The sequence below is a fragment of the Trichosporon asahii genome, assembly GCF_000293215.1.
Source record: "Trichosporon asahii var. asahii CBS 2479 unplaced genomic scaffold scaffold00070, whole genome shotgun sequence".
NCBI lineage: Eukaryota > Fungi > Basidiomycota > Tremellomycetes > Trichosporonales > Trichosporonaceae > Trichosporon > Trichosporon asahii.
In genome coordinates this window covers 596,988-621,757 of record NW_014040855.1, presented here as the reverse complement: position 1 = coordinate 621,757, position 24,770 = coordinate 596,988, and the positions used below count along the sequence as shown (strand labels likewise).

Below are 24,770 nucleotides of genomic sequence, written 5' to 3'. Positions count from 1 at the left end.
GTTCCGAGATCCTGGATCTAGGCAGCCAAGATATGCTACGGAGACACGCAGTCGCTGTGCTAGCTGGAGACAGGGAACTAAGATACCAGATATCAGTCGTCGATACCCCACAGAAGGGTGCGTCACAAGGGCCATGGATGCAGGCAGGTCTTGGCGAGTCACGAGACACCTTGGAACAAGACACCACACGTTCCTCCTCGTGTGTCAACTCGTTCCCCCCCCGCAGTACCCGTAACAATAATACCCCCACGACCCCGCATTCGGTGGCTCCATGGCTCCGAACACACTTGGTACCTTAACCCCTGCGTCCCACCCGACTACCGACTAACCTCCTCCTTCTCTCCCCCCGATCGACATTCTCCCATTCACCCACCTTCCGCCTGATCCACTCAACAACACACGCACCATGAACACCGCCAACACCTCCCAAGACGATGCCGACACCAGTCCCGGAACACGAAAACGACGCACCTTGCGTGCTTGTGATGTGAGTCACCCACCGCCTGTGCAGTACACATCCGAATGCATCGGGTGTCCTCGGTGTCGAGCAAGGCGCAGACGTGGATGCAGATCATGGACAACATTCACTGACCAAACAGGGATGCAGACAGTGAGTCACCAGTGACACGACCGGTTACACACCCTCGGCGCCATTGTCCAACGCTGGGCAGAGGCTGATCAGTGTCCAACAGCCGTCGCATGAAATGTGAAGACGTCCAGACCACGGCGAGTGGTAAGCAGCGGTGCCGCGTGTGCAGAGACAACAGGCAGGATTGCACCTTCAACGCGCCTGTGCTGAAACGGTAGGTCGATGGGCGTGCGTCGGGCCATGTACTGATTTTCCAAGCGGCCCCCGACCGGGTTGGAGGCAACGGCTGCTCGAGCGCTCTGTCTCGCCGCCAGTCGGCAACACGAACACGCTCGGATTGCAACAGGACGGTCAGCAACAGCAGCAGCAGCAGTCATGGAATGCTGGGGCTTCAAACACGGAGGAAGGCCAAGAGCCCCCGAGAAGCAAGCGCCGGCAAAGCACACCTTCCCCCGACGGACAGCCGCGTAGCCGGGCGCAGCAGCGTCTTCCTTTGCTTGGCCTTCCGCCCCCACTCGTCGACCAGCTTCTCGCCGTCTATTTCACGCATGTTCACGTGCGTTATCGGGCCCTGGGTATTCCACTGACGACAGAATGTTTGGCCGCTTATCTACAAGCCTTCGTTCCACCCGCAGACGGCTTCTGCACCCCTGCTATTGGCCATGCTATCTATAGCAGCATGCGTGGCGCACCCAGATCCGAAATACGGTCTTGATAGCAACAAGCTGTTCCACATGGCCGAACGCGCGCTCCACCATTGTCGAATGGAGAACCGGATCGATATCATCCAGTCGCTGATTCTGCTGTCCCTGAGACAGACCGGCTGCGGCGACAAGAATCTGGCGTTCACGTATGCCGGACGAGCTTGCTGCATGGCTCTCAGCATGGGCCTCAACTTGGCACCCGCCCAGCCCGAGTCCCCCGTGGAGGCAGAGACTCGATCAAGGGTTTATGTGAGCTGCATTGTGTGCGTGGAAGCTGACAAAGCAGTGGAACTGCTACATCTTAGACAAGACGTTGGCCGAGGAGACGGGGCGCTCGATCCTCCTCCCCTACCGCCGGAGCTCGACACCCCTGCCGTCCATGACAGAGGCGGACGAGTTTGAGCTGTGGCCCCCGATCCCGTCCTCGTCTCAACCTCTTCCGGAAAGTGTACAGCACTTGACCCCAAGAAGGGGCTATGTCATGAGCTGCTTCGTGTGGACTTGCTATCTTGGCATGGTAGTCGAGGGGATCCTGGAGCTCGACGTTCCTGGGCCACCCAGGCCCCGGCCGAGTGAAACACCTTGGTTCAACCAATGGTCGGCGGAGAAGCTCGAAGAGGAGCGCAAGCAAGTGGTCACGACCGCAGCACGGATAGCCCGAGAGCTGGAGTCCTGGCGCAATGCACTGCCGCCGTACCTCGAGGTCGATCTGCAGGCTAGCCCGATGCCGCATCTGACTATCAGCTTAGCCGTGAGTTACGCTGCTAGTGAAAGAACTGACGGTCAGTGGTACGAGACCGCACAGATCCTGTTGTACTCGCACTTCATCAGAAGCGGGCCGTTGCCCGAAGTGCTTACGCCCGATGCGTCGGCCGAGCACGAGCTCATCTCGAAAGCGCACAGCACGTGCACCGCCGCAGCGGAGAAGTGCGCAGACTTCATTTCGCACCTGGATAAGCACAGACTGCTCTCAGTGACGAGTGCGGATATCATCCACATTCTCGGCCTGGTGACACTGTACGAGGCATTCGATGCCTCGGACCCTGACGAGGAGCTGGCGCACAGGGCGAAACTGACGTTTGCGCAATGCTGCATCTGGCTACGCGACTGCAGCAGTGCGTGGCCGGCGGCATCGGCGCACAAGGTCTTCTTCGAGGGCCTGATCCAGGGCGGAATCAAGCTGAGCTCGACGATTCATGAAACGGAGAGCTCGCCGCAGCCGCTCGACGCGGGTCTGCGAGGGCTGGGCAACAAGCTCCGCTCCCCGCGGGCGGACTTTGACACGACGCTGCCGCCGCTGGGGCGCAGCAGCCTGTTCCAACTGCCGCAGTTCTACTGGAACCAGCTGTCGAATGCGATCCCCGGGCAGAGCACGGCCACATTCTCCGCTGAGGGCAACGTGCTCGGTATTGCGCAGAGCCCCGACATGCCCTTCATTCCGCCGGCCCTGTCGCCCGAGTCGCAGAACCAGCAGACGGACATGTCGCCGTACCAGCGGCAGAACGACTCTGCTCCGCAGCAAGAGTGGCACAAGCAGCAACAGCAACAGACGCAGCCGCAGCAGCCACCCCAGACTCAACCGCAGCAGAACCAGCAACAGCCGCTTCAGCAGCAGCCCCAGCATCATCACCACGGCCACCACCACCATCAGCAACATCACCAACCGCATCAGCAGCAGCAGCAGCAAACCAACCCGGCGCAGAACGCGATGCAGCCAAACCAGTTCTTCGACATGGTGAACTTCAACCAGTCGTGGAACAGTGGAGGTATGGACGCGAACCTGGGTGCGTCGATGGACAACAGTGCTGTCTACTCGGCGCTCATGAACTTTATGGTCGAGGCGGCGCGGTCCCGTTAGTTTATTGCCTTGTTGTATACAGTGTTGTAGGCATATCTGTCATTTTTGGATGTCATCTCAAGAAAAGACTACCAACTAGGAAGTTCCCGGGTCTAACCTATCTTTGCAATGCTGTGCACAAAATGTTGCCCTTATTAAAAGATTGTACGGATGCGATGATTGCTTTGATTGCGATGCGTTTGCGTTGCCTTTACGTTTGACTTGCGTTGCGCGCTAATCCACTCTTTGTCTTTACCAACTTATTCACTTAAATACAACTGTCTCGTTTACTTGATCTGCTGCTCCTCCGGCTCCTCGACGGCCTGGACGACGGTAGTGGTGCCGTTCGTCTTGCCCGGGTCCTCGACGTGCCCCTCAGCGTAGGCCTGGATAAGCTCGTCATTAAGGTCCTCGGTGCGGGGACCGTGGAAGAAGGTCTTCCCGCCAATCTTGGGGAAGTACCAGAACCCAATCGCGAACGCCCACACGGCGGCGCTGACGACGATCGCATAGTTCATAGTGCCGGCCGTCGGGTGCATGTCGGCCGGGAAGCAGAAGAGGACGAGCGCGAACACCATCCACACGCACGCGACGATGGCGACGGGAATGGACCATTTGCCGAGGTACCACGGACCGGGGTGGAAGAGGTGCTTGCCCCACACGACGCGGGCGAAGATGGGGATGCCGTATGCGACATAGGGTCCAAGAATGGCAATGGCGAAGATGGCATTGATGGCTGCCTGGTTCACCGGGTCCGCGAAACCGAGCAGACCTAGCGGAATGCAGCACCCCACTACGAGCCAGACGGTGCGCACGGGCGTGCCGCTGCGCTGGTCGACCTTGTACAGGAAGCGGGAGAAGGGGAGCGCGCCGTCGCGCGCGAACGCGAACGCCTGGCGACTGCTCGGCAGAAGGAGGGAGCACGCCATGCCATAAGACGACACGGCGATGAAGGACCAGATGGCCAGCGTGCCGTTCCGCCCAAAGCCGAGCATGTAGATGTACGCGAGGGGCTGGCCGATGGCGCTGTCGTTGACGTCGGCGACAGAGGGGCCCATGCAGAGCGCGAAGATGGCGAGGATGATCGTGCCGAGAATGCCAGCGGAGCCGATAGATCCGACAATGGCCTGGGGCACGGCGACCGAGGCATTCGCCGCCTCCTCGGAAATACTGACGGCACAGTCAAAGGAACAGATCGTCCACACCGGCGCGAGCATGGAGAGGAAGAACGCGAACCCGTTTGGCCAGTCGTAGAGATTCTCCCACCCGCCAAACGTGAATTTGGCGCTGTTCAGGTGTCCCCTCCGTGCGATGGGCAGGCCGATGATGGTCACGAGGGCAAGGGCAGTGTTGAGGATCACGAGCGGGGTTTGCAGACGCGCGAACAGGGCTGTGCCGTACGCGCAGAAGAAGCCGCAGGTGATCAGCACGCCGCAGTACACGCCGAAGGTTACGCCGACACTCGGCGCGAACGTCTCGTCCGCCACTGAGCCGCACGCGAGCAGGATGCCCGCGCAGCCCCACGCCACACTTGCCGTCGCGCCGACGTTGCCCAGGAACGAGTTGTCTGAGGTCAGCACTGTAGTTTCATATCGTGCACTGTCCGCGAGCACGGGGACTGGAGCCCACGCTCAAGCGCAGATCTGGCCAGACCATGGACTGGCCGATAAGCGCATGGAGCACAGGACTAGCGAGACAGCATTTAAGCTCTAACGCCCGTCCCCCGTGATCCCTGGCAGGTCCGGCGGGGCCAGTTCTCAGCCTCATTGCAGGCTCCATTTCCCGTGCCTTTGCGTTTTCGCAAAAGTCAATGCTCTCCTAGCGATCTAGCGAAGCGATTTGGCGAGCGCAACGGGAGAGTCTGTATGTACTCACAGCCAACCATCCAGGAGAGGAACGCGGCGTACTTGCGCGGCGCGAGCTTGTAGGTCCAGTAGTACAGGCCGCCGGATGTCGGCATGCTCGACGCGAGGTCGGCCATCGCGAGCCCGATGAACATGATGAGGATGGACGAGAGGAACCAGCCCCACACCATGCCGACGGGGCCGCCGTAGGGGAGGTTGTAGAAGATGGTCGACGCGATGGACGGCACGACGCCCATGATACTGAACGCGACGCCAAAGGTCTCGAGACTGCTAAAGTTGCGCTTCAGCTCGGGGCGGTAGCCGAGCCCCTCGAGCGCGGCGTCGTCCTTTGTCAGCCACTCTTGGCCCTCGGGGTCGGCTGTTGAGGCTGTCTTGGACGCATCGAGGTCGCCGGACGCCAGCTTGGACGCCGGCCCCATGTCGTACACGGGCGTCTCGGCCGGGGTGGGTACTCCCATATCTCTGTGCTTTCGGTGGAGGTCCGTTTAGCTCCTCAGCAGGGCGGAGGTGCAGGCGGGATGGCAGGGGCGACCGCGAGCGGGGTCGGGGTCGCGAGGGTGCTGAGGGCGAGGTGTGTGATGGTGCGGGTCGACGCGCTGTACTGCGGTCGAAGTGTGTCTAGGGTGTAAAGAGGGATGTGGTGGTGATCGACTCTAGTGGGGTCGAGTCTCTTGAGATGGCAGCGAAAAACCTGGTCGTGTGAGCCGTGTGGGTGCAGAACGCCGATAAGATCGCCGAGTAATGTAACGGCACGCGGCAGGCCAATGGCGGATGTGGGGTCGCTGGTAGCAGGGTCTTTGGGGGCGAAATCGAGGGGAAGGTCGGAAACTACGGCCTTAATTAGAACCAACGGCGGGGCGAAGAGAAGAAAGACTTCGCTCGGCGTTGAGTAGCTGTAGTTGTTGGTTGGGGTGGTGGATGTGATGACGAGCAGAAGTGAGGCCTTTATGTGTCTTGCTGATGCGATGCGATCGATCGGGGATCTGAGTACGCGATGGGAGCGAGGGTCGATGTACGGGGCCTCCGCCTGGACTACCCGGGTCTGGCGCCGGCCGCTATCGATGGCCTGGCGCTCAAACAAGATACGCTGATAACGCGCCCAAAGTGCCCAGGTACCCTCCAGGTCTCAGACAGAGCAATAGAGATGGGGCGTGTGCTTGTCACCTCTGTTGGACTGGGCGTTTGCGCCTTCTGCGCTAGGCGTATTCACCGTGAGATCGCGGCCTGAAAGTCGTTTGGGCCTGATCTGTAAGCTGGCGCGGGTAATTATCAGCCGTATCTATTGCTCTGGCTTTCGCCGTTACCCGTCCAGGTCCAAGAAAGTTGATGCACAGAGATAACTTTGCCCGTGGGAGCGCAGGCTTGGGTGCGTGCCAGACTTAGCACAGTGCAAGCTGCAGCGTGGGGTCCGCAGATCGCAGCACATAGCCCACCTTGCGCGCATGGCTACATCCTCAGGTCATAGGCCGGGTCTGGCTGGTGGTTGACCCAATGGCAGTAGGCACACGGTCCCTTGTGGGGCCTGGGCTGGCTGCCTGAACAACCAACACGGCGAAATACAGAGTTGGAGATTTCGCAGATCCACCCCCACGCATACCCACCACACCACATGACTAACTTTGTTTCGCCCACCCATGGGGCACCGGCGCTGCTGCCATAGGCTGTCACTTGGCGCCAGTCATATGACATCCGCTGTACACAGGTGTCAACGTGTAGGCTGGAGGAACGAGGAACGCTGGGTCGGCACGACGTGTGTGGATGATCCGGAACACCAGGGCTAACAGGGCTGATTACACGACGGGGTCTGCAGGTGCAGCGGCTACACGCGGGTACGGGGCAGAGGCACCGTGGCGCTGCTGTCCAGTGCCGGGCCAGGATACGGATAACTTCCCCACCATGCGAGCACAATGAGAAAGAACCGGCACGGTCGTCTGAGTATCAGGAATCAGGGCAGACGAGCTTGGGACTATCGAATGCGCCGAAACGCTTGGCCGTGCGAGGCGAGCTGTGCGAGAGTCGCTCCGGGTGGTTGCCGCTGAGTTTATCAGTGCGGCATCCCAAGAAATCGGGCGGCATCTGGGGTATATCTTAGCATATCTTGAGTAGGGCATGAACGGGGAATTTGATCAGCCGGATCTCCCTCACCCTAACTCACCGCCCTTATCTGCCCATTTATCCAGTTCTCCCAGAGAAGGCCCAGCCGTCTGCGATACGTTTCCAAGACACCACCTCGCCGCTCCAGTGCGGTCATGACGTGCATACGCGGTACGCGGGGAACACCTGCATGCATACACGAGCTCTGGCGCCGTACGTCCGCCTGCCCGCTGGCTTGACCGAACCCCTCTCCGACCTCCGAGTTCCGGCACAGTGGTTCCAGCCTCTTGGAGCCGACTACATAATGCACCGAGGCCTGTCAGCATAACTGCATCCCCACCACCCACGAGTCCCAACTCGCTCCCTGCACCCGCGCTCACCACCACCCTCATACCATAACCACCATGGTCACCGACGTCAATGCCAATCTCGCCCACCCGTTAGATCCCCTCACGGCCCAGGAGATCAAGCTCGCCGCGGACACTGTCCGTGCCTTCATGGCCAAGGGCAAGTTCGAGGGAGCCCCTGCGACCCCGCTGTTCAACTCGATCTCGCTTCTCGAGCCTCCCAAGTACGACATCCTGCGCTGGGCCAAGACCTTCACCCCCAAGGAGCTCGCCGCGGTCGGTGCTCAGCTCAAGCCCATCACCCGCCAGGCTGATGTAAGTACTCGGACTCAGCTGAAACAAGATTGAAGCTGACACACAGATCCACATTATCTGCAACCAGTCGAACCAGGCTTTCGAGGCTATCGTCGACCTCCCCTCCAACCTGAAGGGCGAGGACGCCTGCCCCGAGCCCAAGGTCTCGAGCTGGAAGCTTCTCGAGAAAAACATTCACCCCTCGCTCCAGACCGAGGAGCTCCTCTGGGCCGAGGAGATCTGCCGCACCGACCCCAAGGTCAAGGAGGCGTGTGAGGCTGTCGGCCTGAAGCAGACCGACATCTACGTTGACGGCTGGTGCATTGCCGTCGACGAGCGCTTCCCCGGTCGCCGCCTGCAGCAGTGCTTCGTCTTTGCCCGCTCCCGCCCCGGCGACAACCTCTACGCTCACCCCTGTGACCTTATCCCCGTCCTCGACTCGAACTCAGGCGAGATCCTCACGATCGACTACCCGCATTCGCACTCGACGACCGACAAGCACTCTCCCTCCGGCTCAGATGCTTACGCCAAGGCCGAGCCCCGCGAGCGCTTCGCGCCGCCCAAGACCAACCACAACTACCTCCCCGAGCAGATCATGCAGGATGAGCCGAACTTCAAGCTCCGCGAGGGTCTCAAGCCCCTGCACGTCATCCAGCCCGAGGGTGTCTCGTACTCGCTCGCCGGCCGCATGATGTCGTGGCAGAACTGGAACTTCCACATTGGCTTCAACTACCGTGAGGGTCTTGTCATCAGCAATGTCACCTACGATGACGGCGCCAAGGGCAACCGCCCGATGTTCTACCGCATGAGCATTGCCGAGATGGTCGTCCCGTATGCGTCAACAATCTACCCCCACCACCGCAAGCACGCCTTTGACACTGGAGAGTACGGTGTCGGCGCTCTCGCCAACTCGCTTGCTCTTGGCTGCGACTGCCTTGGTTCGATCAGCTACATGGACGCCGAGTTCGTTACCCGCAACGGTGGCATCCAGACGATCAAGAACGCCATCTGCATCCACGAGGAGGACGCCGGTCTGCTGCACAAGCACACCGACTTCCGCGACAACGTTGCCCACTCGGCGCGCAACCGCAAGCTCGTTGTCAGCATGATCTGCACCGTCGCCAACTACGAATACGGCTTCTACTTTAACTTTGCCCTCGACGGCTCAATCGAGCTCGAGGTCAAGGCCACCGGTATGGTCAACGCCTACCCGCTCGCGCCCGGCGAGAAGGCCAACACCAAGATCGAGGTCGAGGTCGCTCCCCGCATCGCCGCCCAGCACCACCAGCACCTGTTCTCCTACCGTATCGACCCCATGATCGACGGTCTTCAGAACCGCGTCGTCCAGGTTGACGCTGTCCAGGATGAGGCGCCCGTTGGCTCTGAGGAGAACTTCTACGGCAACGGCTTCCACACCGAGAAGAAGGTCTACAAGACCTCCAAGGAGGCGTGCTCCGACTACGAGGCCAAGAGCTCGCGTGTCTGGTCCATCGAGAACCCGAACAAGCTCCACTACGCCACCGGCAACCCGATCGGCTACAAGATCAAGTGCAAGGACATGCCTCCTCTCCTCGCCAAGCCCGGTTCGATGGTGTGGAACCGCGCCCCCTGGGCCCGCCACAACATGTTCGTGACCAAGTTCCACGACGACGAGCTCTTCCCGTCCGACGTGCACATCAACCAGAACCCTGGTGCCGAGAAGTTCGGTCTCCAGAACTGGGTCGACCGCAACGACAACGTCGACAACGAGGACATTGTCTGCTGGCCCATGTTTGGTGTCACGCACATCTCGCGTCCCGAGGACTGGCCCATCATGCCCGTCGAGATCCTCCGCTGCCACGTCGTGCCCAACGGCTTCTTCGATCGCCACCCGGGTCTCGACATCCCGTCCAAGAAGGACATGAAGAGCCGTAACGCCAACGAGGCCTTTGTCGGAAACGCCCCGTATGCTAACGGCAACGGTGTCGCGACCAACGGAGGCGGCTGCTGCAGCGGCCGCGCTTAAGCCGCGGACCCCCAGACTCATCACACAGTGCATCAGTAGCAGAACGCAAACTTTTGTTGTATATATTAAGTAAATCACTGTCGGGTAGATTAGTCAAGCACAGAATGAATCAACTGCATTGCAACTTGCAACTTGAACTGCACATTGACCGATTACAAGCGTCTTCTTCCTATGCCCAGTTTATCACTGACCATGAGGAAGCTCACCGTAGATGACGGAGTAGTTCACAGCAGCGCGAGTCATGCAAGTCGAAGATAAGTAACCGGTCAACACGGCAAATGCGACAGATGCAAGAGTCAAAGAGAGATTCATGTGCTGTACAAAAACATTACTACCGACCGGACTGCTGGCGACAATCCAGCCGACATACTAAGAAAGGAGAGAAACGTAGCGACTTCTGAGACTTAAAACACTTCTTTCTTCAGACTTCTTCAGACATTTCTTCGAATTTCACTTCAATTTTCGATCGTTTCGTTGCGGTCGTGGAACAGAGTCAAACGAGTGGGACAGTTTACTGCGGGTAGCCGCCGGGGACACCGTTGAATCCGGGGTCGGTGGTTCCCTTCTGGCCGAAGCCGGTTCCCGACGAGCCCTTGCCCTGGAGACGGCTGGCCTCGTCGCCGAGCTTGGCCATGAAGCCCTCCTTCTGCTCGCCGTGGGCGCCGTGCGTGTCGTGAGTGCCGCGAGTGCCGCCGACGCCAGTGTGCGAGCCGTACGCTCCCGTGCCGGTAGTGCCACCAACACCGGTGCCGGTGCCGGTGCCAGTGTGAGAGCCGTAGGCTCCAGTACCGCCGGTGACGCCCTGGCCGGGAACACCAGAACGGCCGTCAAAGCCTGGGTCATTGACTCCCTTCTGGCCGAAACCAGTGCCGGTCGCGCCGCGGCCCTGGAGCCTGGAGGCCTCGTCAGACAGCTTCTGGCCGGTGGTCTCGTGGCTGTAGCCAGTGGTGCCGGTGCCGGTGTGCGAGCCGTAGGCTCCCGCGCCGTAACCGGTACCAGTTCCAGCATGGGCACCAGTGCCGACACCCTGTCCGGGAACGCCGGGGCGTCCGTCGAAGCCCGGGTCGTTCACACCCTTCTGGCCGAAACCGGTGCCGGTCGAGGAAGCGCCCTTGAGGCGGCTAGCCTCGTCAGAGAGCTTGCCGCCGGTGCTCTCGCCGTAGGCACCCTCCTGACGGTAGGCGGTGTTGGGAGGGAGGCCGGAGCCGGTGTGGTGGCCGTGGTGGCCGGCAGCGGCGCCAGCACCAGCACCGAGAGCACCGCCACCGAGGGCGGCACCGGTGCCAGTGTGGTGGCCGTGGGTGCCACCGACGCCCTCACCGGGGTAGCCAGAGCGGCCGTCGAAGCCGGGGTCATTCACTCCCTTGTGGCCGATACCGGTACCAGTCGAGGACTTGCCCTGCAGCCTGCTCGCCTCGTCGGCGAACTTCTGCATGGGGGTCTCGCCGTAGGCGCCGCCGGCGGTGTGGGTGCCGCCGACACCAGTGCCGTGGGTACCGTGGTGGCCGGTGTGGCCGACGCCACCGACGCCAGCACCAGCAACGCCCTTCTGGCCGAGGGGGGTGCCGGTCGACTCGACGCCGCCGAGGCGCGAAGCCTGGCCGCCGGTGGTGCCGTAGCTGTCGGCGCCGCCGTAGGTGTCGGAAGTGTAGGTCGACTGACCGTCACGGTGGCCGCCAAGGTGGTGGCCGGCAGCGGCGCCAGTGCCGGCGCCAAGAGCGCCGCCAGCGAGGGCGTCACGACCAGCGTGCGAGTGCTGGCCAGTCACGCCCTGGTTGTAGCCGGTGGTGCCGTGGGTGCCGCCGACGCCCTGTCCGGGAACGCCGGAGCGGCCGTCGAATCCGGGGTCGTTGACTCCCTTGGAGCCGTAGCCCGTGCCCGAGGTGCCGTGGCCCTGGAGCCTAGAGGCCTCGTCCGAGATCTTCTGACCAGTGGTCTCGCGACCGTAGCCGGTACCAGTGGTGCCGGTGGTGCCGTGGTGGTGGTCGTGGTGCGACGCCGTGGTGGCCGAGAGCAGCGCCGGTAGCGGCGCCAGCACCAGTGCCGAGAGCGGCGTCGCGGCCGAGGTGAGAGTCGTGGCCGACTCCGGAACCGTAGGTGCCAGTGGTTCCAGTGTGGGTTCCACCAACACCCTGGCCGGGGACGCCCGAGCGGCCGTCAAATCCGGGGTCGTTAACTCCCTTCTGGCCAATACCGGTGCCAGTCGAAGACTTTCCACCAAGACGGGAAGCCTCATCAGAGATCTTCTGGCCGGTAGTCTCGTGGCCATAGCCGGTTCCAGTGGTGCCAGTGGTACCGTGGTGCGAGCCGTGGTGGCCAAGAGCAGCACCGGTGGCAGGGCCAGCGCCGGTGCCGAGGGCAGCGTCGCGGCCGACGTGGGAGTCGTGGTGGCCGGTGGTGCCAGCACCGGGGATGCCCTTCTGACCAACAGGGGTGCCGGTGGACTCGGTGCCGCCGAGGCGCGAGGCCTGGCCCGAGCCGTGGACACCCGAGCCGACAGTGCCGGGGTTGCCTCCGGTGGTGGTGCCGGCGCCGTGGCCGCCCTCAGTCGAGCGAGGGGGACCGCTGTAGGCGGGGTCGGTAACGGGGCGACCCTCAGCCTCCTTGATCATCTGCGAGCCGATCATGGCCGAGTCGCGCATCTCACCGCCGCCCTCAATGGTAGCCTCGGTAGTCGAGGTAGGAGGAGGGGCAATGTCGCGGTTGGAGGGCTCCTCGTCGGCGCCACGGACGTGGTGGACGTCGCCAGAGGCGACACCAGCACCGCCGCCGGGACCGGTCGAGCCAGTCACGCCGGGACCGGCGCCGACGCCCTTCTGGCCGACCGAAGTGCCGGTCGTGCTCTTACCGCCGAGGCGGGACTTCTCGTCGTCGAGCTTCTGGCCAGCGGTCTCGTGACCGTAGCCGGTGCCAGTGCCACCAACACCGGTGCCGGTGGTGGTGCCGTGGTGAGTGCCGTGGTGGCCGAGGGCAGCGCCAGTGGCGCCACCAGCGCCGGCGCCAAGAGCGGCGTCGCGGCCAAGGTGCGAGCCGTGGCGAGTGTCAGCGCCAGAGACACCGGGGCCGGTTCCGAGGCCCTGCTGGCCGACGGGGGTGCCGGTCGAACCAACACCGCCGAGGCGGGACTTCTCGTCCTGGATCTTCTGGCCGGTGGTCTCGTGGCCGTAGCCAGTGCCGCCAACGCCAGTGTGGGTGCCGTGGGTGCCGGTCACACCTCCGACGCCGGTACCAGTGTGAGTACCGCCAACGCCCTGTCCGGGAACGCCGGAGCGTCCGTCAAATCCGGGGTCGTTGATTCCCTTCTGGCCGTATCCGGTACCAGTCGAGGACTTGCCGCCAAGACGGCTGGCCTCATCAGAGATCTTCTGGCCGGTAGACTCGTGGCCGTAGGCACCGGTGGTTCCAGTGGTGCCGTGGGTGCCGTGGTGGCCGGCAGCGTAGCCAGCGGCGGCACCGGTGCCAGCGCCGAGGGCAGCACCAGTTCCAGTGTGAGAGTGACCAGTAGCGGTCTGGCCGGGGACGCCCGAGCGGCCGTCGAATCCAGGGTCGTTGATTCCCTTCTGGCCGATGCCAGTGCCGGTCGCACCGCGGCCCTGGAGGCGCGAAGCCTCATCAGAGATCTTCTGACCAGTGGTCTCGTGGCCGTAGCCGGTGGTGGTGCCGTGGGTGCCGGTTACACCGCCGACGCCGGTGCCAGTGTGGGTGCCGTGGGTGCCAGTGACGCCAGTTCCGGTGTGGGTGCCACCAACTCCCTGGCCCGGGACGCCGCTGCGCCCATCAAAGCCGGGGTCGTTGACTCCCTTCTGGCCGAATCCTGTACCAGTTGACGAGGTACCCTTAAGTCGCGAGGCCTCGTCAGAGAGCTTCTGGCCAGTAGACTCGTGGCCGTAAGTGCCAGTAGTGCCAGTAGTGCCGTGGTGGCCGGCAGCGTAGCCGCCGGCGGCACCAGCGCCCGCGCCGAGGGCGGCGCCAGTGCCGGTGTGGGAGTGGGTGCCAGTAACACCCTGTCCCGGAACTCCGGAGCGTCCATCGAAGCCCGGGTCGTTAATTCCCTTCTGTCCGAGACCAGTGCCAGTGCTGGAGTGGCCCTGAAGCCTTGAAGCCTCGTCGGAGATCTTCTGGCCGGTGGTCTCGCGGCCGTAGGTGCCAGTGGTACCGCCGACACCGCCAACGCCAGTGCCGGTGTGAGTGCCAGTGTGAGTGCCACCGACACCCTGACCGGGGACACCGGAGCGACCGTCGAACCCTGGGTCATTCACACCCTTCTGTCCGAAGCCCGTACCAGTCGAAGAGGTACCCTTGAGGCGGCTAGCTTCGTCGGAGATCTTCTGGCCAGTGGTCTCGTGGCCGTAAGTGCCAGTGGTGCCAGTGCCGACTCCGCCGACGCCGGTTCCGGTGTGGGTGCCGTGGGTTCCGTGGGTACCCGAAACACCCTCGCCAGGGTAGCCGGAGCGACCATCGAATCCTGGGTCATTTACTCCCTTCTGGCCGAAGCCGGTGCCCGTCGAAGAGGCGCCCTTGAGTCGAGAGGCTTCATCGGAGATCTTCTGTCCCGTGGTCTCGTGGGGGTTGCCGTAGCCGGTGCCCGTGGTGCCGGTGGTGGTGCCGTAGCCAGCGCCTGTGCCGGTAGCGGTTCCAGCACCAGTGGTGGAGGGGTGAACGCCGCCAGCGCCCGCGGCGCCGGGGCCGGAGTGGGCGGAGGTGATGCCCTCGTGGCCGGCGCCAGTGTTGGTGTGGTGCTTGTCACCGATGTGGAGCTTGTCCTTGATCTGCTGTCCAAGAGACTCCTTCGGGGCGTTGGGGTCTTGAGACGTTAGCGCACGTTCTCTGGGAACTAGTGGGGCAGAAGGCTGGAATGCCGACTGAGAGTGGCGGAGGCACTGGATTGAGACTCACCGTCAGACTTGCCTGTAATACCCATGTTGGAGGTACTGCTGAAGTCGTGTAGTTCAATGAGATATGTCTTGTCCGTCTGTTCCGATGCAGCTATGTAGAACAGAGGAAGTAGGGGGTATGAGGACCTTGAACGATGCGAAGTGGGTCGTATATATGAGGGCTGTGGCATTCTGACAAGGTGGAGTTGAACCTGGCACGATGGACGGGTATGATGTCATTGACGATTTAGGTTGGACGGTGTGAGCGTCATCGGCATACCGGATGGTGTTTCCTACCGCAGTAGGATGGGACGGAGCAGTGGAGTCGCAAGAATCCAGCGTTGGGGATTGGCGCGCGGTCCGCATGCAGCAGTCACAGGACTGAGGACTGTCGGTGACGTCTTTGCGTTGCGGATTGCTGGACCTTGACCAATTGAGACTGCGGCCCCGTGTCGGCGGGTATGCTGGGTAGCTAAACATATCCAAGCAGTCCTCTGCTCCTGTGCCCTGCAGCTGCGGATGTCCTTGAGATGTGTTTGGAATCTAATCTGGTCCCTGCTCATGCTGTATGCTGTGCACGGTGACGAAAGCGTTGTTGCAGAAAGGGGTTGTGACGTTCGGATGATGATGTGAGCGCAGTCGGTTACCATTTCTTTGGACGCCATCTCGGCATGATCGTCGCCACTGGGCCAGCCAACATTAATTGTGCGTGGCGCCAAGTCACGTGCTGAGCCCCGGTGTGGGCGATCCCTTGGTCGATCAATGAGGTTTTCCTGCGCTAACCGGTCTTGGGACATTTATCGGTGCCATGGCATTGTTTTGGCGCGGTTACGCCGTGAAGATGACACTCTGATTCGTGTGCACAGACGTAGAGCAGATTCTGAATAACTTTCTGTCACGTGAGCTCTGTCAGACAACTTCATCGGTCAGGAGTGGTAGTTTCGTGCTCCGATGGTGGTGCCTGGCAAGTTATCAGCCAGAGCTTGTGGTCGGGGTATGCATACGTACGCATGCACGCACGTCAATTGTTAGCGTCGGGCTTCGGGCGACCACCAGTCTCGGATCGCAGGGTCGGTCGGTCGGAAGGCATGTCGGCTTCGGGTCTCGTTTCGCAGGTGGTATTGTTCGTTGTTCAAGTAGGAGTAGCGAAAAGCGGGAGGAGGAAGGCGAGCTCGGTGAAATCGAGCTAGGTGAGTGAATGTAGTGATGAGAGGATGGGGGAAGATGAGAGAGATGGGCTCAAAGTGACCTTTATATACGTTGTAGAGGAGTCCTCGACCCAGGGCAGACGGTGTGAGTCGTCCTGACCTCTCACTTGATCAGGCGATTGCACCAAGATAGCATCGAGGGCGCACCAAGAGCTCGCCGAGGAGGGCGCGATAGAGAGGGCGCAAAGGAGTGGCGAATGCGACTACCAATACCGTCCACTGCGCACACCTGTGCGGCGGGATCCGTCCGATGCTCAACATACACACCATTTGGCCTTCTGATGACTCACCCCTTCGTTCGAGCACTGCTCACACGATGCCAAGTTGCCTCCTCACGACGCACACGAGGTTGGTGACCTGCATCGGCATATCGGGACGGCCATCGCCCCATCACATTACGGCCGCACGCTCTCCCTCACCGCTCCGCTTAGTCTTCGGCCCTTGCTGAGGTGTTCGCTAATGGTCCATCGCACCAATCTCGGGCTCTGTCACGACTGAGTGAACCTGTGCGCGTTGTCATCTACGCTGACGGCGTACTTTCTCACACAGAGCTCTCCTCCCATCGGGTTTCGCCAAGAAAGATCACGCCACCAGAGGTTGCCTCGCCCGCCTGAACATGGTCCATGATCACGTGCAGAGAAACTCGTATCGGAGGTTGAGGTATTTGGCGCAGAATGTCAGTGCAAAGCGACGCCCTGTACAACTCTCGGTGACACCCCGTGATTAACGCGCATGACTCCCTACGTAGACATGCAGGTACGAGACACCACCGACTGCCTAACCCTCGAGAAGAAGTCCACAGTCGATCCACGTCTGTGCCATCAATGTCACATCGTGTTCGGCATTGGCTGCAATCTCCGCGGTGAGACCGCTCGTTGTGTACCTCGAGATCTTGGCCCGAACCCCTCCGTTGCAGGGATGGAGGTAGTCGCCGACCCATGCTCGCGTGCTTCCCGGTCCGCTCTCCAAGACCTCGGTGGTGCGAAACGCCCAGCACGAGATTGGACGAAATGCACAAGGAGTGACGGCTGAACCAAAGATAACACGCCGGCCGATGAGGATCGGACCGATTCGCGAGACTTCGGACAGCCAAGCCGGCGGCTGTCTCCGATCCTGCATTTCACGATTTTTCCAGCAGCTGTCCGTCCCACATTTGCAGCCGTCGTCATTCCTCCAGATCTAACGACGTCTCCCGGAGCGCATGCTCGGACTGCTTGTGGGGCAGATGTGGGGAAAACATGCATGCATCCAATGATAGAGGGCAGAAAGAGGAAGGCCGCATCTCTCCCACCAACTGTCGCGACGGCGCCCCAGGGTCGGCACGGCAGCGCTCGGACTTTATCTTGTTCGTCTCCTGTGTTTTCCACCCAGACGCACCCCGGCTCATCCGGGCCAACAGAACTGGGCGCATAGGCCGCATGCTCAAGCCTCAAGGGCTAGAACCGAACAGCAAGACTGAATAGCGAAACTCGGACCGAGAACTCAAACGCGACCCCAACCGCCATGGCCCACCATGGCCCTCTGTGGCTCAGGCACGCTGGCGCGCGCTGATCGTCGCTGGCAAGGGACACAAGCCACCCACGTCGTGGCATCCGGTCGTTTCCGTCGACCTCAATCGCGCTCGGAGCGGCTCGTTCAGCGTCTCTTTCCGCCGTATCGTTAGTGGTTACGAATGGACTTGGGCATTCGGACCACGGCGCGTACTGCATTCGGATCGAGGTAGGCCCGTGCTTGACGCAGGTATAAGAAGAGAGCAGATGCATTCCGAATCGACCATCAACAACCACCAACACCAACAATTACAACAACAATCTCCTCTACTCATTCCGAGTAAACCTAGCAAACACCACTCCTTCCGAACGTTCTCAGTCACCGCTTAGCCAACATGTTCGCTGGACTCCGCACCGCCGCCCGCCCCATGGCTGCCTCCGCCCGCCAGGCCCGCATGTACTCTTCCGCCGCTAAGGCTGCCCCGGCCGCTGGCCCCAACCCCGTCGTCAAGTTCCTCAAGGACATTCCTGTCGACGTCTACCCCCTTTGTGGCCTTGTCACCATGTGAGTCATCAGAACTGCACGCACGAACAGTAGCTGACGAGCAGTGTTGTTTCTGCCTCCTTCTACATGGTCGGCCACCACCTTATGGACCCCCACCTCCGCCTGCTTCCTCAGGGTGCGACCCCCATCCCCAACCTCAACCTCAAGAAGGAGTAAAAATGTAGCATTAGAAGATACCATAACGACTCCTGACGCTTAGTTTTAGTTTAGACGGGCTCTACGCCACATATGCATTGTATTCCAGCCACGTTGAGGTCTACAATCTAACAACGCACGTCTATACCGGCCAACTCCCAGATTCGGACTAAACCAGAGTCATCATCCCTGTCCCATCCCACCGAGGCACAGAAGACGAACTGCTGCTGAACTGTGGCGGCAAGGGGAACGGAGACATTGCGGCGTGTGGCTTCACTGACAACAATGCCCATGTCTTTCACGAAGATCGTGACGGCAGACGTGGGTGGCTGTCGCAACCCGGCCAGCATGTTTCCTCCGCGATGACCGAGCATCCACGAGCGTGCCGGCCCCTGTAGGAGCAACTCCCTGGTCAGCCGGCCAGGAAGCCCCAAGGCTGTAGCAAACGCCAGCGTCTCAGCGACTGAGGAGATGCCACACCCTGCAAGGTGCTGGTTACTCAGCTTCGCTGCGGATCCAGCACCCACCGCCCCGAGAGAAACAATCGACCCGAGGCGATGGAGCACTGCCCTCGCCTTCGCGGCTGTCTCGGGAGGAGCACCCTCGAGACCGCCGCAGAACAGCGTCAGCTCACCCGACGCGGCCCGTGGCGTCCCGCCGCTGACCGGGACATCGAGCAGAGCAACATCTGTCCGTACGGCGGTTAGTCGCTCCTGCATTCGGAGGACGTCACCGGGCGCACCGGTCGCCATGAACAGCACGCAGGCACCGGGTGCCAGAGCCGTGAGCGCGCCAGAGGCGAGCAGCACGTCCTCGGCCTGAGCCACGTTGACGACCATGAGCACCAGAACTTCGGCTCCCGAGGCACAATCGGCGGCACTGTCTGCCACGCGGCCGCCAGACTCCTTGAATGCTTCTCGGCCAACTGGTGACACATCGTACCCCACCACTTCGGGGAGGGCGTGCAGGTGCTTTGCCATTGGCAGACCCATCGAGCCCAGACCGATGAAAGCGACCTTACTCGGCTCTTGAGACTCCGGATGTTTCGCCGCCTTACCTTCCTTCCGCTTGACAGTCGGGTTTGGGGTGACTGGGCCGAGTGACTGGCGGGCGAGCGCCATAAGGGGTGCGTAGAAGCGGATCTCACTGGCCAGAGCGAGCGCTGAACTCAGTGCCTCGGCCGCGTTGCGCAGTTGCGTCTCCGCCGATTCCCCGGAGAGGAGTGGGCCCCACAGAGCGTTGAAGCCTGCACTGCCGCCGGCACCGCTGCCGAGCGCCTCAGATAGAGTACGCATATCCAATCCGCCTTCGACCGCGAGGGTGTACGCTTCCCGAGCAACAGAGGTATTGAGCGCCGCTAACGCACCCTCGACTACAGCGTACGCGGGAGCCAAAGTTTGGTCTTCTCCGAGAAAGAATCCTTTGGGTAATGGCCGAGCGAATATGCCACTGGCAACGGCTCGCAGCCCAGACGATGGGAGCAGGACTATGACACCAACATGCGTCTGTGGATTGACAGCGTGGATGTGTTGCACTCGCTCCACAGTCGGCGTGCCCACGACCACGGCGTACTTCGCACGTAACTGGTGCACGGCCTGGTCATCAGCTACCATCCAACGTCGCTCAGCTCACCGCCTCCTCCGCCGAGTGGACCTCCGTGTCCGGCAAGTCACCTATCCCGAGCGCCTGGATGTCAGCCCATCCACAGAAGGCAGTCTCACCTCGAGGACATCTTTAGGGCTCTGCGTGTGAGTCATGAAGTGGGTGGTGGGCAGTGGGGAAGATGCGACGCTGTCCAGTCTCATCGGCTACTTAACGAGGCTGATTCAGGAACCAGGCACGCCCGATATCTTGCCATGCCTCGGTGAGAAAGTTATCAGGCTCATGACAAAGGGCCTCGTCTATCCTCGATCGCCAGCAGCCTTGGGATTGTGGTAGGCAGAAAGGAGAGATCCGGGACTTTCTGACAGCCGAGAGCATAACACAGGAACATCAAGGTGGATCCGCGTTAGCGACGACGTAGATCTTAGCCTCCCGACCGCCCCTGGCGACCAGTGTTCACGATCTGTCGGTTTGAAGTAAGGGGCAATAGCTACTGACGCTGGCAGGCGAATTCTTTTGAGGCAATTCTCAGGTCCTGCATGGCTGTATCTTCAAGGGCTGACAAATCAGCGGCATTCGAGGCGTGGCAGGGGTTATTGCGCAGGGCCAGATTCGAACGCGCCATGGCACCTCTTCACTTCCAGGCACCCAGAAGATGGAGCGGGAGCATTTTGCGAAGATGAGCGTCCTCCTTTGCCACTGCCGCTACATGTCGTTGCCTTCGAGTCCGCCCATCACCACTCGACGCATCCATCATGGTGAGTTTATCCAGCACGTGCTAAGCTGACATACAGTCTGAGCTGCGTTACACGGCCAACCAGTCTCTTGAGCAGCGTGAGTGGTACTGAGCTCGGTTTGACAGAACTGAGCGATGTTCTTCAGACGTGCCATCCCTGCTAATCACTCACTAGTCCACGCTCGCTACACAGGTACCGGACATGCGGACATGACCAAGTAGTGCGTAGCTCCAAAAGACTGGGCTTAGAGCTAACTGCTTAGCGAGTGGGCGACCCACCAGCACCGCGACACGCTTGCGTCGATCGTCGGCCACCCTCCTCTGCTGGCGTACATTTCGATCGCTGATGGCGAGTGCCAGGCCCGCGAGCGCTTCGAGGTCATCGAGGTGAGCTAACCTTCTGTTCTGTGAGCTTTAGCTGACAAACAGCGCATGATGCAGCCTTGCGGCCCTCCTCCTCCGAAGACGGATGAGTAGAACGTAGACGACTTGTTGTATTACTATGAAATAGATTGAGCGATCCCTCCTCTTAACATCCTTTGTTCCTTCGAAATACTTTAGCTCACAACAGATCTCTTTATCTCACCAGCAACGATCGGGACGCCTGAAGTACCCTGCAGCCACTCCCACTGACTAAGCGCGAGTAATCGCAGCACACTTGAAACTGCCCCGACTCCCGTATACGCAATTCCCTCAGTGCGCCTCTCGTCGGACGGATGTGTTCGTTCCGTTGTACATCCCACGACAACTCCCTGTCCATCGAATGCGGATACCTTCTGGTCCCTATGCACGACGCGACCGGAGCATGCATTCGTCCAATCGAGGCAGCGGCGCTGAGTCCAGCCAAAGCGGCCCCGCCGCACCGGCAGTCAGCATCTCTCCGATAGCTCTGGGATGTTGATCCAGTGGTTAAGATGGCTGCCTTCCATTCGTGGTTCGAGCAGCTTACCGGGGTTCGAATCCCCGACATCTCAAGCAGCTCTTGCTTTTTGGACCCCTTCTATGCATCATATGCGGTGGAAAGACGGTGTAACGAGCTGACGAATGGGTCCGATAGGATGGTGGTAAGTGGAGACCCTGCGCATGCCGTGGTTGGTTGATCGATCGGGGTGCCTGATCAGCTGGCTAGCTGAAGGCGCCCCTTGCGTAGTTTGCGATCTCGGATCCTGTTGACGAAGTGTAGAGCAGTGATGCTCGTCTTGCGCGATGGGAGGCCTTCTGACAGGAGGTAGTAGTTAGCGGAGTTTAGTGAGCAGACCGTAATGGCGGTGCTGGCGGTTGTACGATCCTTACTGCCTTCGCTCCCTTGGCATTCCAACGATCTCGCAATCGTGGTGCTGTGCATCGCCTCTGCCCTCAGCACAACAAAAGTAGAACGGACTGCCAAGCAGACAGCCCACCATACAGACCGTAAACCGGCAGAACCCCATGAATAAGCGTTCACGTGTCGAGCCCTGCTGGCTGCTCTCGCTGAGAAGCAACCCGCACTCCATTGTCCTTCCGCTGCCGCCATAGAGTGCCCTTCCGCTGCCGCCAATTATATTGAGCAACTGCGCAGAGCCTGTGCTCACCATTGCATGCGCATACGCAAGTGACCGTGACTGATGGACCGACGCAAGCAACTGAGGCCAGCGGTACCAGCGGTGTCGGCACAGCCGGTTAGCATTGTGCCAAGCCGGTGATCGGCGGCTCTGAGCGGCGAGTGCGAAAAAGCCACCGCCGACGTCATTCACCACCAGTCTGGCTATCTCTGTGCTGTGCCTTCCTTCTCGTCGCATCCCCATCCACCCCAAACATCATGTTTGCCAACCTGACGTATCAAGACAAGCAGGCGTTCTTCGCCCTGCTGGACGAGTACTTCGAGTCGCGCCCGCACCTGGCGCACCTGAGGGGCGAGTCGCCCCTGCCTTCCCCGGGCGGCCTTGCCCCGCCGAGCATCGACTCGAGCAGCCGGCCGCGAAGCTCGACGGCGAATTCGTCTTCCTCAACTGCCGGAGCCGCACCGGCGCTTGGCGGACGCACGCTGCCGCCGCCCGTGCACCACGATGCCGCGGCGACACCGCCTGTCCGCCATACCCCCTCCCCCTCTCTGCCCGCCGCTACGCACCACACGCCGGGCTCAGGACTCACGTCGTCGAGCAGCCACCGCGCTGACGGCCTGATGGGCAGCGCCAAGTCGCTCGCCTCTACAGGATATAAGTTTGGCCGCTCCGGAGTCGGAAAGCTTGCGCAGAACCAGCACGTCTCGGGCGCGATGGGCAAGATCGGAGCCGGAAGCTTCAACGACAAGCTCGCCAAGGCGGGCGACACGCCGCGCAGCCGTACCGCTGGTGCCGATGCTACTGGAGGCACCGTGGGTGGTGGTTACACACCGCGCACGACGGGTCCGCCCCAGCCCCCGCCCAGCCGTGGCGGTGCCGCGAAGGGTAACCGCGCCCAGGCGCAGTACGACTATGATGGAGGAGACGCAACCGACCTCCCCGTCAAGGAGAATCAGATCGTCAACATTATCGCGAAGACTAGCGAGGACTGTGAGTAGCTCGCTTGCCGTGCCTAGAGCTGACCCGCAGGGTGGACGTGCGAGGACGACGACGGGAGGCAGGGTCTCGTGCCGGCGAACTACCTCAAGGAGCTCTAAGCGCTACGACAGTAGGATGGCTGGGCGCTATGCAGTCACGATGGAACGATATATGCAACGGGTTACATGGCTGTAAAGGATCTCTGTAATGCATTCAGATCTAAAACACTAATAACTACTGCTACTGGTACCACAACACTGCGCGGGAATCTACTGCTGCTGTCCGAGGACACGGACGGTGCGGTCAAGGCCGGAGAGGACGATCTCGCTTCCGAGGTTGCCGAAGCGAGCGGCGGTGAGGATGCCGTTGTTGTCGTCGAATTTGAGGAGCTCGTCCCAGCTCTTGTTCGCGTAGACGCGCAGGTCGGTGCCGGCAACAGAGAGGAACTGGGCGCTCGGGTCGAAGCGCACCTCGTGCACCGAGTTCTCGCTCGGCAGGTTCCAGCTCGAGAGCACCTTGAGCTTGCGCAGGTCGAACACGCTCACGAGGCTGTCCGCGCTCGAGCCCGTCGCGAGGTAGTAGCCGTTCTCGGAGAAGGAGAGCGTCGTGATCTCCTTGCCGCCAGGGACCAGAAGCGAGCCGGCAAGAACATTGTTCTGGCGCGCGTCCCAGACACGGATGTGGCCGTCCTTCGTTCCGAGACCGTGCAGGATACCGTCCGGGTGGATGTCGAGAGACGTGTACGAGAACGAGCCCTCCTCTCCACCAACGGGCTTGTACGTCGCAATCGTCTTCACCGAAGCAATGTCGTGCATCGACCACGTGCTATCGGTCGAACCAGTGGAAGCGTAGAGACCAGAGGGGTGGATCGCAAGGCCTGTGACGTCGCCCTTGTGGGCAGAGATGTGGCCCTTGGCAGACCACGAGCCACCGTCCTCGCCCCAGAAGCGCACCGTCTTGTCGGCAGCAGTCGACACGGCCATGCGGTTGAGACCCTCCTGTTCCCGGAACTCTACGTGCGTAACCGGCTTGGTGTGGCCCTTGAGCGTGGCGATCGACTTCTCGTTCTCAATGTCGAACACTTGCACAACCTTGTCCATTCCTCCGGTAACAATCGTCTTGCCATCCTTGCTGAGGTCGAGCGCGCTCACTCCCGGGGGCTTGGTGCCGTGCATCGAGCCAATCTCCTTCACCTGAACGTACGTCTTGACCGCCTCCGCGTTCGCGTAGCCCGGGGCCGGCTTGCGCTTTTTGCGGACCGACGACAGGGAGGCGTTCGTCTCCTCGAGCACCTGCTCAACCTCCTTCGGAAGCGCTCCGCTCTCCATCTCCACGTCATCCTGCGCCGGAGCAGCCGCTGAGGCAGACGGCGCAAGACCAACCGACGCCTGGATCGACGACAGAGCCTCACGCGCCTCGTCGCGCTCCTTGATCAATCGCGCAATCACTCGCGTCGCGGCGTCTTCCCGGTAGAGCGCGTTGGCGAGCTCAGCACGCGAGTTCTGAAACGCCTTCTTGATCTCCAGAGACTCGAGCATGATCGCGTCGTACTCAGACTGGAGAGCAGTCAGGAGCGCTGGGATCGAGTTCTGCGTTGACGGGCGCGGCGGCAGCGTCGAGGGCTTGGCCTTGACGTCAATCAAGTCCTCCTTCGTCAGCGGCTCGCCAGTGATCGGATCCGTTCCATTCTCGTCTGGACGTTAGTTGTGTTCGATAACAAGTGAGCCTACCGATATACCGCTCGATCAGCGCCTTCTCGTAAACAGTGCCCGAAGTCTTCGAAACGACGGGAGCCGTAGGCGGCGATCCGGAAACTGAAGTTAGTCACGCGCCGGAACGTTATGTACTCACTGGCACAGAAGAACATGATTCCCGTGCTTTTGAGAGCGGATGCGATGGACCGGCT

General features: G+C 61.1%; 9 protein-coding genes and 1 non-coding gene across 10 annotated transcripts; 6 read left to right on the top strand and 4 right to left on the bottom strand.

Annotated features, from left to right (window-relative positions):
* Nucleotides 1-406: 406 nt before the first annotated feature.
* On the top strand, nucleotides 407-3,151 carry A1Q1_04063 (uncharacterized protein; the record flags this gene model as incomplete). Its single annotated transcript, XM_014322440.1, has 4 exons — nucleotides 407-487; nucleotides 936-1,145; nucleotides 1,408-1,542; nucleotides 1,604-3,151. 4 exons carry the CDS (start codon nucleotides 407-409, stop codon nucleotides 3,149-3,151), a joined length of 1,974 nt encoding a protein of 657 aa, XP_014177915.1.
* Nucleotides 3,152-3,417: 266 nt separating this feature from the next.
* A1Q1_04062 (uncharacterized protein) lies at nucleotides 3,418-5,453 on the bottom strand (the record flags this gene model as incomplete). Its single annotated transcript, XM_014322439.1, has 2 exons — nucleotides 3,418-4,748; nucleotides 5,006-5,453. 2 exons carry the CDS (start codon nucleotides 5,451-5,453, stop codon nucleotides 3,418-3,420), a joined length of 1,779 nt encoding a protein of 592 aa, XP_014177914.1.
* A 2,040-nt stretch (nucleotides 5,454-7,493) lies between these two features.
* A1Q1_04061 (peroxisomal copper amine oxidase (Methylamine oxidase)) lies at nucleotides 7,494-9,735 on the top strand (the record flags this gene model as incomplete). The annotated part of the gene is made up of 2 exons (XM_014322438.1): nucleotides 7,494-7,751; nucleotides 7,798-9,735. The coding sequence occupies 2 exons, from the start codon at nucleotides 7,494-7,496 to the stop codon at nucleotides 9,733-9,735; spliced, it is 2,196 nt and encodes a 731-aa protein (XP_014177913.1).
* A 511-nt stretch (nucleotides 9,736-10,246) lies between these two features.
* On the bottom strand, nucleotides 10,247-14,656 carry A1Q1_04060 (uncharacterized protein; the record flags this gene model as incomplete). Its single annotated transcript, XM_014322437.1, has 3 exons — nucleotides 10,247-11,671; nucleotides 11,733-14,569; nucleotides 14,632-14,656. 3 exons carry the CDS (start codon nucleotides 14,654-14,656, stop codon nucleotides 10,247-10,249), a joined length of 4,287 nt encoding a protein of 1,428 aa, XP_014177912.1.
* Nucleotides 14,657-17,702: 3,046 nt separating this feature from the next.
* On the top strand, nucleotides 17,703-18,028 carry A1Q1_04059 (uncharacterized protein; the record flags this gene model as incomplete). The annotated part of the gene is made up of 2 exons (XM_014322436.1): nucleotides 17,703-17,872; nucleotides 17,917-18,028. 2 exons carry the CDS (start codon nucleotides 17,703-17,705, stop codon nucleotides 18,026-18,028), a joined length of 282 nt encoding a protein of 93 aa, XP_014177911.1.
* Nucleotides 18,029-18,038: 10 nt separating this feature from the next.
* A1Q1_04058 (uncharacterized protein) lies at nucleotides 18,039-19,764 on the bottom strand (the record flags this gene model as incomplete). Its single annotated transcript, XM_014322435.1, has 3 exons — nucleotides 18,039-18,089; nucleotides 18,148-19,590; nucleotides 19,729-19,764. 3 exons carry the CDS (start codon nucleotides 19,762-19,764, stop codon nucleotides 18,039-18,041), a joined length of 1,530 nt encoding a protein of 509 aa, XP_014177910.1.
* Nucleotides 19,765-20,364: 600 nt separating this feature from the next.
* On the top strand, nucleotides 20,365-20,822 carry A1Q1_04057 (uncharacterized protein; the record flags this gene model as incomplete). Its single annotated transcript, XM_014322434.1, has 5 exons — nucleotides 20,365-20,367; nucleotides 20,410-20,443; nucleotides 20,521-20,566; nucleotides 20,609-20,732; nucleotides 20,787-20,822. The coding sequence occupies 5 exons, from the start codon at nucleotides 20,365-20,367 to the stop codon at nucleotides 20,820-20,822; spliced, it is 243 nt and encodes an 80-aa protein (XP_014177909.1).
* Nucleotides 20,823-21,236: 414 nt separating this feature from the next.
* A1Q1_t518 lies at nucleotides 21,237-21,319 on the top strand. Its single transcript has one exon. It is a non-coding gene; the product is annotated as a tRNA-Gly (tRNA).
* An 824-nt stretch (nucleotides 21,320-22,143) lies between these two features.
* Nucleotides 22,144-22,983, top strand: A1Q1_04056 (uncharacterized protein; the record flags this gene model as incomplete). The annotated part of the gene is made up of 2 exons (XM_014322433.1): nucleotides 22,144-22,876; nucleotides 22,916-22,983. 2 exons carry the CDS (start codon nucleotides 22,144-22,146, stop codon nucleotides 22,981-22,983), a joined length of 801 nt encoding a protein of 266 aa, XP_014177908.1.
* Nucleotides 22,984-23,133: 150 nt separating this feature from the next.
* On the bottom strand, nucleotides 23,134-24,731 carry A1Q1_04055 (uncharacterized protein; the record flags this gene model as incomplete). The annotated part of the gene is made up of 3 exons (XM_014322432.1): nucleotides 23,134-24,557; nucleotides 24,595-24,678; nucleotides 24,716-24,731. 3 exons carry the CDS (start codon nucleotides 24,729-24,731, stop codon nucleotides 23,134-23,136), a joined length of 1,524 nt encoding a protein of 507 aa, XP_014177907.1.
* Nucleotides 24,732-24,770: the final 39 nt, after the last annotated feature.